Genomic DNA, 17,333 nt, shown 5'->3' with positions numbered 1-17,333 from the left:
CAAAAAAGTCTATGAGAACACTAGGAAAATACAAAAGATGCAAAAAAAATTTCCACTCCCAACTGTAAAGATCTCATTAAAACAAAAAAATCAAAATAAGTCTAAAGTCTAGTATATAGGAGGATAGAAGTATAAGAATCTAGTGCATAGAGGGTTGAAAAAATATTTTTTGAACCTCTCCTCTAACTCTCCAAAATATTAAAATAATTAGCTAAAAAAATTGGATGATAGAAAAAAGATTGCTCATAGAGAGGGAAGATGCCGACCTCACAAAGACATAAAATTTAAATGTAAAATTTTCTTCTTAATAATAACACAGAACCATGATAAAGTTTCCAGCCCTTTCATGCTGGATACATGACAACTTAACTTATATTCATGACTGGTATCCTAAACCTATTTCACCAAAAAAAAAGAAGAAGAAAAAAAAGATAGACAATAGAAAGGGGTAAAATGACAAATAAAATGAAATGACTAACTGTCTGGGACTTTCCCATCATTTTAAAGACCAACTAAAAATTTCCTGACCACAGTCTTATACAATACCATCAAACCATATTTCGAATTTTGCTGATAAAATAAAAAATTAAGCTTTTAGTTTGGAGATTTCCCTCTTCACAAAATTTTTGGTAAAAGCAGTTGAATAACAGGGAATAAATATAAAAGCAGTTCTTCGAATAGCCGAAATTAATTACATATACAAGACACCATTACAATAGCAATCATAATATATATGAATGCTTACATGTAAAAATGTTTAAACTGGTTTCCCTGACCTATATTATATTTTTGGAAATAACACCACAGGGAATACAGTGAGAGGAAGTAAAGAAAAAATCCTTATAGTTTCACCCTGGCTACTTCAATGCCTTTTTAAATACATTTTTATTTTGCAGCAAGTCAAAGGAAATCAAGAATCTCATTATATTTAAAAGAATAAGAGAAAAGTGGAGGAAGACATCATTGAGTTCCAAGGTATTGCTTATACTGCTTCAAAAACTAAACAATTGAAAAACTGTTGAGAGTTCCAGAAGTCCAAGAGTTAACATAAGAGTCTTGGAAAGTTTTGAAAGCATTCTTGGCCCACAGATAAGGTGCAACAAAAGGGAAAACAAAATATCCAAGCAGTAATCCAGCATCCTCTTCCACTAGCCCTCTTCTTAACGCTGTTAATCATTCCATAATTGCTTCAAGGAAGGTCAGTAAGAGGTTCAGAAAAACAAAGTAAAAATACCAAAGATCTTGCATACTCCCAACAGTAGTCCTCTCAGTGATTAATTAGGAAAGAAAAAAGGAATAGCTTAATTGCAAGGTCATCTCTTCGTCGGCTTTGATGACACAGCCTCTTCAGTTCAGCCAGTTGCTTAGGCAGAAAGGTTTATTCCGGGGGTTCGTCAGGGAAATCTCCCCAAACTCCCCCCCCCCCCGAAAAGAAAACCAAGCCCTGCATTTGCAGTCTGATCTCCATCATGATGATGATAGATAATTGGACTGAATAGAAGCCAAGGAATAGACAGCGAATCCGGTGCTTCTCTTTGAGACACCATTTTCGCGAGTCATGGTAGACATTTCTTAGAGTTGATGGTAGACCTACGTTAGGGCTTGATACCATCTCTATTTCATGTGGAAGTGCCAGGTTTCAGAGAAGCATTAAAACCTTCCCCTTGGACACACTTTTGCTTTGAATATACAGAAGATCCTTGATACTGCTGGGCTAATGGTTCACAGAAGTACCACTAAAGTTAAACCTAAAACCTTCCCCTGGAAAAATGGAGCTGGGTTCCTGGAAGAAGGGGTTGAGGATTTAAAAACTGAAGTGCAATTTGGTTTCTTACCTTCCTCCTTTTCCCCCTCCCCACCTGCCTCTTTGCGCTTCTCATCATTCCAGTGGCAAAGGTCAGACTGACTCCCTTATGCTCTCATCTTTCTCCTTGCTGTTGCTCAGGCTGCATTGCCCCTCACAGATTCCTCCACCTGGCAAAGTTGAGCAACGAGATCCATGCATGTAAGGTGGCTGCAGTTACAGTGTCAAGGTTAGGAGAAAGTCCAGTGAGATGGGAAGTGGATGAAGGACCATGAAGAGGCTGCCCAGACCTCAATAAACTGCTCCCACTGCCTGGCAGATGAGCTGCAAGGCTGCTAGAGCTGCAGTGCAATTTCTAAATGCCCAAGATTTCATGCCCACTAGGTAAACTAGGTAGTCGACTAGGACATAAAGCAGGAAGGGGAGCTGACAGCCTGCGTCACATACCACCCCATGTGCCAAAATTATAGTCCATTGGGGTGTGGGCACTTGCCTGCTGCCCCACCACTGATGGCCACAGCAATAAGGTGCATGAGAGCCCGCCCACCCAGATGACAGGATATGCCCAGGGGTGGTGGGCGACCAAGTTACGCTACCTGTGGCACCAGAAATCCTTGGGCTGGCACTGTATGATGGTGTTCTTTATTGCCAGACACATCCTCCATCAACCCTTATGGCGGCTCCCTAATTCTTTATTGGACCGGTGTAAAGCTTCAGCCAAAGCTGAATACTCTGCACAGTCCTCCAGCACCATGCAGAAGCAACCATTTCCACCATGCAGGGAGGCTTTTTGTCCAGTGCTGGGGGGCGCTTCTTTACAGGAAACGGAGCTCTTTTAAGCACTGGGAAATATAGCCCTTCCCAGTGTTCCCTCCTACAGCTCAAAAAAAACCCTAGCCAGAGGCACTCTTACCCCTGGACTTCGGGGCCAAAGTCCAGAGCCTCCACAACCCCCGGGGGCCCCCAAATCATCTTTAGTCTATCCTGGGTGGTGTGGTTTGTGCCAAGAACCTACGTGTTAAAAATGATGCTTAAATTGCAGCGGGGGGGGGGGCGCTCCAAAGACCTTTAGGTCCAGGCTCCAAAATTACCTAGGTGCACCTCTGGCTCTAGGCAATTAAGACTCCCAGCCCCGAGAAAAGCACAGTACTGCACAATGATCAGCACAGTGGGAAATGGCTCTTGCATTGAGCTTATCATCTCTCTATTTCCCTCCCTCCCTCCTCTCTCCCGAATAGCTTCTGAGCTTATAGTCTGAAGCCAAATTTATACTACAAGAGAGGGGGATCACAGGGGATCTTGATGGGCTATTGTTTTTTCAGTCTGCCATCTTGAAACAAAATGGGAACCACTCAAATTATTAGCATCACCCCTTTAAACCCATGTATTTACAGTCAGATACAAACAGAACATACAGTACATGGGAGGTGATCCTGGTAGATCCTAATGGGAGTTCTTTTATTTCTGCCATCTTCAAACAAAATGTTAGTCACTCAAATTAGAAATTTCTAGAACTCATCTGTTCACAAATGAAACTTTCAGTACATGGGAGGAGGTCTGAGGGAATCCTGATGAGAGCATTTTTATTTTGATCCATCATTTTTAAACACCAAAGTGCCACTCAAATTTTTCAAATTACTCCTCTGAAACTCACATGTTCATAGTCCGGCACAAACCAAACCTGCTGTATATGGGAGGGGGTTCAAGAAGATTATGATGGAGATTGTTGTAAGATTCACCATGTTGAAAGAGGCAGAGAGGAAGCTTTATTTGTTCTACTTAGAACTTCTTGTTTTGGACAGAAAGGAGAACTCTTTCATAGGCACGCTCCAGGCAATTACAGAGGCCACTTAAACCATGTTGCAAGAATAATTTATTCACACATACACCTTCCAAAGACAATAAAAGTGGTAAAACATCAATGTTCATATGCTATCATGGCCTTCTAAAAATAACTATTACAAAAGAAATAGATGATAAAATCAATCCATATATCAGCTGACCATGTTTCAAGTTCTGGTCTTCCTCAGCACCTTGTATGCAACAATTAAAGTCCAATTATACTGCATACTTGGGAATCTGGCCTGGAATATACAACAGTCCACTATTTAAAAACAAACAAAACTCCAGTTTTAATCTTCCACTCTTAAAGGTAGCCTCATACTCTCCTTCTAGTTTCCAGAAGCTGACTATATAGCCACATTGCTTTGCTATCTAATACAGTAGTCCAGTACAGTCCAATTTCCAATACAGTAGACCTTTTCAATATTTTTTTGCATTATTTTATTGGATATTTTGCTGCTTGAGGCCAGTCTGATACCATAATATGCATAATGTTGTTTAGATCAATAATGTATATGTCCATTAGATTAGTGGGGAGGTAACTTGCCTAGGGAGCAAGAGGTTGCTGGTTTGAATCCCTGCTGGTATGTTTCCCAGACTATGGGAAACCCCTATATCGGGCAGCAGCAATATAGGAAGATGCTGAAAGGCATCATCTCATACCGCATGGGAGATGGCAATGGTAAACCCCTCCTGTATTCTACCAAAGAAAACCTCATGGCTCTGTGGTCGCCAGGAGTCGACACCGAGTTGCCGGCACAACTTTACCTTTATATAGGTTGCCTATTTACATTCATCTTAATTTTTTTCCTTTGGAAAACAGAAATACAAGTCCACCTGTCCTGACTCTATAATTTGAGTTCTGAGCTGGCATCTAGTCACTTTAGGCAGGTGTCATGGCAGCAGTGGAGTCAGAAGTAAGTATCCCTGCTACTGGGAGTGAGGTTAGGTACTTTCTGTACCAAGAATGACACAAAGCATCCTTGAAAACATGCCTGTGGGGATGTGTCCCGGTACCCAGTGGATTGGCTGGGCAGCGGGAGCTCATGTATGGCAGGAGGCCGTTGAGCCGCTGCCAGGGGAAATGGCGGTGGCAGCAGCGAGGAGGCAGCGGCAGTGGCTGGGCCACCAAGAAGAGGAGGCGGCGGCCAGAGGGAACAGAGAAACCAGCAGGAGAAACCGTGGGCGGGGGGGCATCAGAGATGCCCGCCAGAAGACAGAGTCAGTCAGGAAGAAGCGGCTGAAGGTGGAGGAGAGTTGAACTAGGGGCACAGATGCTATGCGCCCGGTCAGCTAGTATAATAATAATATATAAATTATAATATGTGTATTATTTAAAACATGCACACACATAACTACAATGCACACACATAGCTACATACATATCTATATGTATACACACATTTATACACACACACACATATATATACACACACTTTTTTTTTTACACACACCAGTATCATTTTCCCATCATAAAATGGGATCACAAGCATTGCCATCTTTTAAATGAGGCAAATTACAGACAGTTCAGCCAATTACTGTGTACTGGGGCAAAACCAACATAACATCAAGGGGTTGCTACAACAAAGTAGAATTGTGGGCATCTAGCAGCATTATATCTTAATTATTAAATTCAGATTTGGAAAATAGGCCATGAACACCACCTGATTATTACAGACCTTTGTGCCATTAGGCAGCTTCATCTTAGAAGTGGTGATGACAAACCAAGGCAACAAATGCTTTGTATTTCTACAGAACATCTTACTCTTATTAGGGTTTTTTTTAAAAAAAGTTGAGTTACTCTTTATTGCCTGCAGAAACCCATTTTTGAAACGAAAAACAGCCCCAATTGAAAATGGTGCAGGCACACAATTCTGTCTTTGCAAAAACCTTTGCAAAAACCAGGATAAAAATCAGTGAGAGGGGCACCTGCACTATGATAACTGTCTATTAGGAAGAAATTTCCAAAAATATAAAAAATTGGCAGCTCTAGGCACAACCACCTTTGCAAAGTCTGTCCAGGCACTCAAGGGACACTTGCAACAATAATAGCCAGGAGTAAAGCCCGCATCAGGGATACTTCTCAAGATGAGATGCAGGACACATTAGTTGCTCTTGTTTCGTCTTGGATGTATTCCAAGTCTTGTTCTGTCTTGTATGTATCCCATGAAAAATGGCTGGTGTATTTGCTGCAGAGGATTTAGCAGGCATCACATAGCGGAGCTTCTTCCAAAATCTGGAATGTAAAGGGAGAGACTTCTCTTCTTTCCATTTCACCACTTGACTGGATGAAAGAAGTTCTAAAGACTTGGGCAAGAAATTAAAATCACTCATAGACCTATATTCTATTAATATGACTTTAATTTTCCGTTCCACTAGGGCTTTATGCAGTCCAGTTTCAAGTTCAAACATGACTTTGTCCAAGACATAGTTCTTACTCAGTATAATGATTAATCTTCGACTTTGGTCAATATATGACTGGACATCATCAACAACAGCTGTAAATGGAAGAGATATTCAATAAAATTAGCTGATATGGTTGAAAAAATCTTAAATAATATTAACAATACAAGTAATTTAATTATTAATTGTAACACAAATATTTGTAACCTCCAGGGCCTATGCTAATTAATAACTGTTCCACCATTAAGGACACAAAATGAGATGGTAAATAACTTCATAATTTTGGAGACTAGACAAAATACAAGCAACAAGATATTCAGAGAAAAACCGTCAATAATCATAACTATAGTAGTAAGGAAGTAAAATGAATGTACATACAGTCATTCACACAAAACCATGTTCATGTGTACAAGCACCTCAACCTAGGTAGAACATAACACCTGAACCTAGGTACAACATTCTCACAGTTTCAAGCCATAGACCATCTTTGCTTCTGCTGCCCCACATGCCCACACAAGCGGCAGCACAGTGGGGGGCAACATGGATTAGGAGGAGGAAGTCCTCCCGCATCCCAGTGTGCCCTGCACCAGGAGTGCAGTGGCTGTTCTCATTAGAGCAGCTGCTGCACTCAGCGAGACCGCTCCTTCCCCCAGCAAACTGTCCAAAATGGCGGCAGGATAGGGAAAACTTTCCACCTGGAGGCAATCGCCTAGACACCTGGTAGCAATTGCCCATGGTTTATTCTACATTGGTAAAATGCTGGATAGAAGAACTGGGCTACCCTTGACTAGAGCAGCCGTGAGCGGAGGCCTGCTGGCGCTCAAGACCACATCAGCTGCCTGGGGTTATCCAGGCAGCTCGTATTGTGAGAACAGCCTCAGTGTCTGAATAGGGCTTATATTTAGGCTCAAACTACCTTTTGAGCAGGTTCTTCTTCTTCTTTTTAACTCAAAACAGTCTGGAATAGGCTGTGTCTGAGCAGATGGGCAGCATTTAGAGAGTTATGTTTTTAAATGATACTATACTGTTCTTAATATTTTTATATAGCTGCCTTGGAGGTTTTTAAGTAAAACTATGGGTATAAATATTTTAATTAATTAATTAATAAGCCACACCAATTTAAATCATCATTTACTATTGTTTGAAAGTGCTGATTAGCATATTAAATGTTCTCTGTAGTGCACAGTGAAAGATTCAGCAACAGTTAACACAACACAAAATCCAAGCTGAACTCTGAAATCAAAGAGTACTCTGAGGTCTCTGAGAAATACAAAGATGAAGTGATTTCTGGGAAGGCAGGCAAGAACCACAATTTCACACTTTTTTGTAAAATGATCAGAAGCTAGCTTGCTAGCTCTTTGTATTAGTGTGAAAACCTAACAAAATATAGGTCACCAACTTACTTTGGCCACATAATCATCGCTTGAGGTGGAGTAATAATCATCAGGGAGTTTTTCACACAGGGCTTTTTTTTCACACAGGGCTTTTAAAATGGAAGGTGTGCATTCACATATCCGAAGTCCCTGCGAGCTATCAGGGAACATTTCACACACAATTCGGGTTTTTTACTGTGCATTAGAGTGTAGCCCAACTTATATCAGGGGTTTTAAACATCCATTTTTTGCGTTGGTTTTGGGACAACTTCGAATTCACAGTAAAGCCTTACAGTAAACTTGCAGTAAAGCCTGCTGTGTGAAAAACGCCAAGCACTTCCCTATATATCTCCAGCATATTTTTAAGGGCAGCAAGCAAGAACATAGGAATCTGAATTATACTAAGTCAGATCAATGGTCCATCTACCTCAGTATTCTCTCTCTCTTCCCCTCCCTCCCTCCGAGCAGACTTTTGTAATTGTAATTGCCAATATTGGAATTTTTGGTTGTAAAGCAGATAGCGTAGGCCCTAACATTCTCAAAAAGAGAAGCCTTGACCAGATTACTGATAGTGAGGCACCTTGAGGAATCCCAGTGCATTTTGTCTACCATGGCTCCTAACTTCATGATTAGCCCAGTATCAGTTTAAAACTCAAGATATTCAATCTGCCTACCTCCTCCAGGAGAGATATCACGTTCAAAGATACACAGTTTATATCCAAAATGCTCTTCCAATGCAGCAGGTAATATTTCCAGTGCAAATTTTCTTTCTTCACCACATATTGGTGCACAGTCTTTCAGGTAAGATACAAAAGCATCATATATTTTCCCATCTGAGGAGGAAAAAACATTTTTCTAAACATCACGCATGGCACACACACCCCCACACACACTGCCACCACCCAACTACTTTTTAATAGAAGCTTTGCTTCACCTCAGGAAGAACGGGGGGGGGGGGTCACAATTCCCTCAGTCTAAGACCCATAGGGAAATTATGCACATACTCCCATTTTTGAGAGAGCTGTCCCTTGTTCTTCATGCCATACAACTGAACAGAGTGCATCATTACAGCTATGTTTTACCTCCCAGAGTTTCATCTTTTTGTGTTATATCCCTGTACAATAAAACAAGGTCCACTCTGAATATGGCACACAGAATCACCACAAATATAGCCAGGAGGGAAAACAGTGTCACCATGATCATCCCAGTAGTAAAACCACGCAAGGTCAGATCTGGATTGTGTCCTGTAAAATAAAAGAGAACAGCAAATTATAGCTTAGGGAATATTTCAGCGAATTATTCAAAAAGAGAACAGCAAATTATTTGGAGGCAGAAGCCTCCAAATGAGTGCTCACTCAATAAAATTGATAAGAAGTCTATATTGGTGCCAGAACATTCTCCCAGCCAGGGGTGGGACACTACAGTGTGCCACTAATGTGGGTTGTGTAAACCTTTACCTCCATTCACTACATAAACAGCTGGCCAGGGTGAATGCTTTTGTCTGGGGCCAAAAGGTGGTAGCAAGGAGCATGCATTGCTCATTTGGTGCTCTGTTAACACAGGAAGCTGCCTTATACCAAGTCAGACCATTGGTCCATCTGGCTCAGTACTGTCTGCACTGAACAGCAGCAGCTTTCCAAGTTTTCAGAAAGGAGTCTCTCCCAGCCCTACCTGGAGATGGGAGTGAACCAAGAACCATCTGCATGCAAAGCAGATGCTCTAGCCCTGAGCTACAGCCCCATCCGTGCAACACTTGCAGACATACACCTCTCTTTCCAACAGTCTTCCAGTGCCTCTCTATTCCTATCATGTTTTTTTTTCATTTTCTTGTACTTGGTTCCAATATCATGGCACCCACCTGCTTCCCACCCATAATCTTATCTTCATTTACTACCTGCTCCATTTCTTCTGTTGCCTACAAAATTGCTACTCCATCCAGAAAGCAGTCACCACCCATGAACTCTTCATCTCTTGGTCCTTCCAACTACTTGCCCACTCTGAACCTAACTCCCCCCATGACACTGCTGTTGGGGGTAATTACTTCTATAGCAGAGTATTTCAGGAGCTAACTCACACCCATTACAGCAGAAGTTAACAGTCTTGGGGGCAACAGCTTGCAAATGATATGCATGGAGATTCATGTAAGGTTAAACTAACCTACTTTATTCAGAAGTTCAGGATGATAGGAAAGACCTATATCTAAACACTGGCTCAGAGAGAGACCTATAGAAGCATGGTGCTCAGAGAGAGAGCTAGAAGCACTCTGGAGAGAAGGAAAAGGAAGTGACTCCCAGGAAGTTCCAGGAAAACTTGCACTGAGTACATTCTATCCATAGAGGGGTCATAGAAGCAGAGATAAAAGGAAAGAGAAGGAGACCCTAATTATCTATCTATACTCCCAATGCCCCTAGTGGTCATTAGAGTTACTGGTGCAAAAGGTCGATGCCATCTGGAGCTGGATCTACAACTGCCCCCATTGTTCCTCCGCACAACTCATCCTGAAGGTAGTGGGGGTGGTGTTAGCTGCCTCTCCAAATTCTGCTGGTTCTAGCTACCCCCACAGCCACTGGGAAGGACAAGTCTCCTGCTACGTATGACAGCCATCACTTCAAAAGGCCTCTTCACCCAGCCAGCAGAGGACACGGTTTACCCTTCCTCCACTTCTTCCCTTCTCTGCTTTGTGTCTATTTGTGAGCCCCTCAGAGCATGCTCTTATCACTTTTAAAGCAACATGTACATGGATAATTCTATATTAAAATAACTAATAATAATATGATGCTTTTAGGCACAATAAATTAGGATTACCAATAAATTGCCTATCTTCCCTAAGATGGAAAAAGCTAAGTTCCACAATCTATCTCCAAATTGTAAGGCCACGTTTTATTCACCATAAAAAAACATAGCAGAAATCATACAGTACCTTTCTTCAGTATAAATGTTTGGTTTTTATAATCACCTACAAGTGATAACCTGCAGATGTATGAAGAACTTATATCCTCCTCCTTAATACTTTTAATCCTCAGTTGCTTCAAGAGATAGTGTTTCCCTTCTTTATGACTGCAGAAAGCAAAACAAGTGAATGAGGAGCCTCTCCATCAAATGGATACTTGTAAATATTTTCAGAATGCAAGATAAGTCACTGCAGGAGTTAGAAGGCCTGTTCTTTATGGCTACAATTCTTATTTGAAAAATAAACCAATTCACACCCAGGTAGATAAATGCCCTTGTTTCCCCTATCTTGCTCCGTTCCCCTCTTTTCAGTCATCTTGCTGACTTTCCCTGGATCTCATCCATCTCTCCACTCACTAGGCTGACTCCCTCTTTTTCTTCAGGTCATCAAGAGAACTGGTATCTCACATCATCTTTCCTCCTTTGCTCTCTGAACACTGGAGAGTTGGAAGCTGAATTGAGGCCTTTAAAAACATTGCATTTAAAGCATCATCAAGCAATATGAGCATTCATATTAACGTTTTTTAAATCACATCTGTGTTGTTCTATTTACACATGTAAGTCATCAATTGCTATACAGTATAAGCATGCATGAACCAGCCGTTTCATTAACAGTCTTTTCTGGACATTCTGATCTCTCTACAGCTCTGTGTTCCCATTGGATACTATCAACTTTCTCTTTCTCACCCTCGCTCCTCATTGTTGATTTCTAAACTGACTTTCCCCACTCCATTCTAGTTTTTCCTATCAAATATAGACTTTGAGCTGTCTGAGCAGGGAGCATAATTTCCTATCAAATGCCTAGTGTATTTCTGACATGAAAAACCCATTTAGTTTAGTAATAGTAATTCTATGGGTAATGATTCCACTGTCATCACCTGGTGTGGGATTTTCTGGGGATTCTGGCATCCATGCCCTTCAACCCCCATCAATGTTACTCTGTTCACAGGTAGAACAGACATGACAGAAATGTTGAATAAACATGTAGCAGACAATATCAGTACAGCTAAAAGAATACAATTAGAAAGAAAGAGTGTGGTACAGGGAAAAAGCCAAAGTACAATTCATCATGCCCTCCTTAGGCTATCATGATGTTCTCTCCTGGTTCTCCTCTCTCTGTCCCTCTCAGTGATTCCTCACATCTATCTTCATTTCACTTATAACTCTCACTTCAGTTTTTTCCATTCTTAACTTTTCACCTTTTCTACAGCTACTGTTCTAAAACTGTCATCCTGACCTTTTAAACAAAACATGACAATGACAGAAGTCCTTTATTCCCTACCATGTTTCTCAATAACACCTTAGTGACATGCCTCAGTCACGTCATGGCTGGATTACTGTAACACACTCTACGTGGGGCTGCCCTTGAAGAATATCCGGAAACTACAGCTAGTGCAAAATGCAGCAGCTAGGGTTTTATCTGGAGCTGCCCGGTGGGAGCACATCACACACATTTTGAAAGAGCTGCACTGGCTACCAGTTTGTTTCCGGGTCCAATTCAAGGTGCTGGTTTTGACCTTTAAAGCTCTTAATGGTTTGGGCCCAGAATACCTGAGGGACCGCCTCCTCCCAAGGGTTTCTGCCCACTTGACGAGGTCATCTGAGGGGGCTATGCTCCAGGTGCCGACAATGAGGGAGGATCGGTTGTCGTGCACGCGGGACAGGGCCTTCTCTGTTGCTGCCCCCAGACTCTGGAGTTGCTCTCCCAATGGTTATTCGCTCCTTGGTCTTCATCACAGCTTTTAGAAAGAGTGTAAAATCCAGCATGGTGTAGTGGTTAGAGTGCTGGACTAGGACCGGGGAGACCCGAGTTCAAATCCCCATTCAGCCATTATACTAGCTGGGTGACTCTGGGCCAGTCACTTCTCTCTCAGCCTAACCTACTTCACAGGGTTGTTGTGAAAAGAAATGCAAGTATGTAGTACACTGCTCTGGGCTCCTTGGAGGAAGAGCGGGATATAAATGTAATAAATAATAAAATAATAATAATAAAATCTTGGCTTTTTGCCCAGGCTTTCTTTGATTCTCTGCTGCTGCTCTTTGTACTCTGTATTGCTTTTATGCTTTTGTTTTAAAATTTTAATCAGATTTGTTTAATATTTTTTGCTTAATATTTTAATTGTGTCTTTTTTACAATCTTGTTTTTAAATTTTGCTGTAAACCGTCTTGGGATTGTTTTAGTGAAAGGCGATATATAAATGTAACAATCAATCAATAACTATTGGAGGCAATGGTTACTTTCCCAACTGCAGGGCATAACTTTCACAGAAGTCATGCTACTTTTTCCTCTTCAGCTTCTCTGTCAAGATTTGGACCCCTGTTACAGAATACTGTCCTTAAAATGTTAGTAGCTGCAACCTTAAGGCAGCAGGTGTTCAGCACAGAAAACACACGTGCAGTGCTAGCTCTGTCACTTCTGAAGTGCAGGTGCCTCTGCACAGAAGAGGGGACCTATGCCCCCCTCAAAGTGCTCAGTGTAACCCAGAAGTTGGTCACTGAAGGCTGTGTGACCCTCAGAGACCCACTTCCAGGTCACACAAAGCATGTCTGGGGAAGGGGGGGAATCAGCAAATATATCTCTCACACACACCCCAGGAGCTCCTGTACTTCCGAAGCAGTGGTCCTAGTGCTGTACATGTGCTTTTTTTGCTGCATGTGCACACCTTTACTCAGGATGTCAGCCAGTTAAATTTTAATCTTGAACCCAATCTCATTTCAGTCATTTCTGAAAACAGGTATAAAAATATTTGTATCATGAGACGTGTACTGGGGTGGGGGAAATCTCCAGAAACCTTTTATTCCAAGGTCTATAGTGTTATTGGCTACATAAATCCACAGAGAGGGGGGAAATGGCTTTGATAGTAGAGCAAAATCTCACAATAATAGGCTTCAGCTAATGGCCAAGTTCATGCATTGGGCACAGTAAAAAAAAGCGGGGGGGGATCAAAAACCCTGAATATAAAGCATAGACCCAAACCAACTTCAGTGGGTTCTCAGTTTTTGTGTAACCGTCAAACTGAATTATCTGGCTCTTCATTCCCGCCCCCCTCTCTTTATGGCATGGGAGAGGGAGGCAGCATCACTGAGCCCGGTTCCAGCATTAGACTGTCCCTTACTTATTGCCAATGACATAATTCTTGTCGTAGTTGTAATACAATATACAGCACTATCAGATTACACCAAGCCAACCAATACATTAACAACAGGCTCAGCCATGCCAATAGCAATCACCAGGCAGAGTCATCCAATGAGGCTATAGTCACACCACAAACCTAAATAGGCTTACAAACCTCTTTGGTAAAGATGCAGAGAATTCTCTTTTCAAGATTTCTCTAGCATTTCTCTGCCCTGCCCCACTCTCTGCACAGGGTTATAGCTCCCTTCATTTCCTGGGAACAGGAATGGCTGTTTTAAAAACAGTTTGTGTCTATAAGACAAATATGCCCTATAGTTATATTTGATCTCAGCTGGACAGAGGAGACAGATAGTAGCAGAAAATATAGTATGCCAAAATGTCAAGAAATGTACTACACAAATATAGACATACAGTATTTTTTCTGTGAGCGTTACTTACTACTTATGATCTTCCATTTCACACAATGAGAAGTCATTATTGTTCTTCGGACATATTTCTATTAATTGCTTATTGTGTAGCCAGTAAATCTCAATGCCACTATACGAATTGTTAGAGGAACCTAAAACAGCTGTGCAGTTGAGAATCTCCGTTTTACCTAAGCAGAATATGTTTTAAAATTAACTTGTATGTATTAATGAATACTTCCAATTTTTATTAAGGAGAATCCATCATTTAGAGCCCACTGGCCATCCTAACTCAAAAGTCTTCCCTTTTAACTCTTGGGAGTATTGCCCCAAATAACTTAACCTTCATTACATAAAGATCCTGCAAATGGATGTTCACCATTTGGGAACTGCTGCATTTGGGCTCGGGATACCTGAGGGACCACCTGCTCCCAAGGGTTACTGCCCACTTGACGAGGTCATCTGAGGGGACTCTGCTCCGGGTGCCGACAATGAGGGAGGCTCAGTTGTCGTGCACGCAGGACAGGGCCTTCTTTGTTGCTGCCCCTAGACTCTGGAATGCTCTCCCGGTGCCTATTCACTCCTCGGTCTCCATCACAGCTTTTAGAAAGAGTGTAAAATCTTGGCTTTTTGCCCAGGCATTTATTTGATTATCTGCTGCTGCTCTTTGTACTCTGTATTGCTTTTATGCTTTTGTTTTAAATTTTAAATTTCACTTAATATTTTAATTGTGTCTTTTTTACCATCTTGTTTTTAAATTTTGCTGTAAACCGTCTTGGGATTGTTTTAATGAAAGGCAGTATATAAATTTAACAAAAGATAGATAGATAGATAGATAATAAATAAATAAATAAATAAAAAAGAGCACCTGAAACTGTGAAACGGCTTCAGGTTTGCTGAAACGTTATAGATAATCTTATCACAGCCATGCTGAAGTTCAAGAAGTTTGGCTTCTATTTTGCAACACTTCTTGACCCAGTAAAATATATTACCTTATGTTAGGGAAACAGTGTAAGACTTGCCAGCACGGTACTTTGGGACAAAGAAAGCTGCCTTATGCCCAGTAGGGATGTGCATGAAACCGGCTGGCCTGGTTTGGTTCGAGTCTGAACTGGACCCAAACTGGACCGGGGCAGTTCGGTTTTGCCCCCTATCAAACCCCTGGTTCAGTCCAGGCAGGGTTCATGAACATTGGTGTTTTTTAAAAAAACAATTCACTTACCCCCTCCAGGAGGCTTCTCCAAGGCCATGGGGGGGGGAGGGGGCTGCAGAGGTTCCCCCCTCCCCCTGCTGGCCTCTGTTATGCAGGAAATCACCCCATTCGGGTGTTCTTCAGGCCGTTCCAGGCCTTCCCTCTGTCATAGTGGCCATTTTGGAGGCCGTTGTGCATGCCCAGTGGGCTTCTGCATGGCCTGGGTCATGAACCAGGGGTGGTTCGGTTCGACCCCAAATTGTCGAACCAAATTGACTGGCAGAGGCTTCTCCAAGGTTTCAGAAAGGATACTTTCCCAGTCCTATCTGGCGATGCCAGAGATTGAAACTGGGAGCTTCAGATATTCTACTACCAAGCTACAACCCCATCCCTCTAGCTGTGGCCCACAGGCTATTATTGGACTACCATGAATAGCATTCCCATTTCACAAAAGAAAGCCAGCCCTAGCTTTTGCAGGCTTAGACACAGGGGTGAGAGGTTTGGAAACGTGGTCACAAATATACCCAAGACAGAAAGACGTGAATGAGTCAGTTCAGAAGATATGCCTGGATACTCTTGCCCATTGCACAAAGAGAAGCAAGTTCACACTAGTGTTCCCATGGGGAAGGAACATTCAGATTGCCCCTAACTAGACTACTTTAATGCAGCACTACTTTAATGCAGCACTTTAAGACTACTGTAATGCAGCAGATTAACTGCACAATTTGGCATCTTTTCAGACATCCCATCCTCATATGGCCATGTGGCAGCTGGTATGGTGCACTAGGAGACTGTGGATCAGTGCTCTTTCTTGTAAGACAGACAGAAATATCCAGGCACAATGTCCAAACTGCACCAAATGAAAACTAGGGCTGCAATTCATCAATTGATTCATTAGATCATCTAGGAAGATGCATCTGATTAATCGGGTGGCAGATTCTTATAATTTTAAGATTATTTTTTAATACAGGCACATATAAAAACGGCAGATGGTGAACACCATCTCAGAAGAGACATTGACTTCTCTCTGAGAGAAAATGAAGAAGTCTGTTCTAAGGTGATGCCTCCTGCAACACATGTGTATCATCTAAAAACAAAGTGTGCTTTTTTCCTTTATTGTTTTCTGGCATGGACATGTGTGGAGATTGTTATTTTTTAATTTATTTATCATATTTATATACCACCTGAGCTCTATCTATCTATCTATCTATCTATCTATCTATCTATCTATCTCTCTATCTCTCTAACATAATCCAGAGTTATAAGAAAAATAAAACAAGCAATTAAAACACTTTCATAGAGTAAAATAATAAAACAGTTTAAAATTAGTTTTAATTAAAAGCCTGTGAAAACAGGTGAGTCTTAAGCGTCTTTTAAAAAGCAATCCAAGATAAGCGTCTTTTAAAAAGCAATCCAAGCAATCCAAGATAGAGAAGCTCTTATGTTGACAGGGAGTGCATTCCAAAGCCATGGGGCAACCACAGAAAAGGCCCAGCCCTGAGTAACCACCAGACAAGCTAGCGGCAACCGTAATTGAACCCCCCAACATGATCTTAATAGGCAGCAGCGTTCATGACAAAGAAGGTGGTATCTTAAGTATCCTGGACCTAGGCTGTTCAGGGCTTTATAGGTAATAACAGATTAACAGAGACTAAGCCTTCTGTTATTTTGTTTCTAACTCTGATGGTTTTTCTGCCCATACATACAGTTATTTTTTTACTATGCTGACTGAAGTTGTCATGGTTCACAAGCTGAAGAATACAACTGCCTGGTGCCACCCACCACATTCATGAAATTACTCAGAGGATTCACCTAAATGCTTTATATTTTTAATAGATTTCTGTCCTACACCTTCACAAACAGGTCTCTGGGCAGCTAAATGCACCATTATAATATAACTCACGCGCTCAATGTGTGAATGAGTGAGCAAAAGGTTCAATGGGCCAGCTCAATCATCACACAGAACCATAGTTAAAGCCTAATGCCTTGTGATATCCCCGAGCCTCAGGAGCACATGTTCTTCCCTCCCCTGCCCCACACAGGTCCCGGACTTGTGTGGACAGAGGAGTGAAGTCTCCAGGAATTAGAATCCAATATAGGTTAGAAAACAACAAAAATCATTTGTGACACCCAGATCAATCAATGTTCGTTTCTTCTAATCAACTTGCTTGAAATCAGAAGCATAACTATAACGGGGCAAGGGGAGACAGTTGTCTGGGGGCCCACTGCC

General features: G+C 41.7%; 1 protein-coding gene across 4 annotated transcripts in view; it reads right to left on the bottom strand.

Annotated features, from left to right (window-relative positions):
* Nucleotides 1-3,660: 3,660 nt before the first annotated feature.
* IL18R1 (interleukin 18 receptor 1) overlaps nt 3,661-17,333 on the bottom strand; it is a 42,580-nt gene continuing 28,907 nt past the window's right edge. For all 4 annotated transcript variants that reach the window (XM_053311157.1, XM_053311156.1, XM_053311154.1 and 1 more), the window contains exons 8-12: nt 13,946-14,102; nt 10,343-10,479; nt 8,505-8,666; nt 8,097-8,255; nt 3,661-6,144 (exon numbers count right to left, since the gene is read on the bottom strand). In XM_053311157.1, coding sequence (XP_053167132.1) covers nt 5,717-6,144; nt 8,097-8,255; nt 8,505-8,666; nt 10,343-10,479; nt 13,946-14,102 — 1,043 coding nt within the window. In that variant the 3' untranslated portion in view covers nt 3,661-5,716. The remainder of the gene's footprint in view (nt 6,145-8,096; nt 8,256-8,504; nt 8,667-10,342; nt 10,480-13,945; nt 14,103-17,333) is intronic.

Source organism: Hemicordylus capensis, chromosome 3, assembly GCF_027244095.1.
Source record: "Hemicordylus capensis ecotype Gifberg chromosome 3, rHemCap1.1.pri, whole genome shotgun sequence".
Lineage (NCBI taxonomy): Eukaryota > Metazoa > Chordata > Lepidosauria > Squamata > Cordylidae > Hemicordylus > Hemicordylus capensis.
Note: the sequence above shows the minus strand (reverse complement) of the source record. Positions and strands in the feature narration are given on the sequence as shown.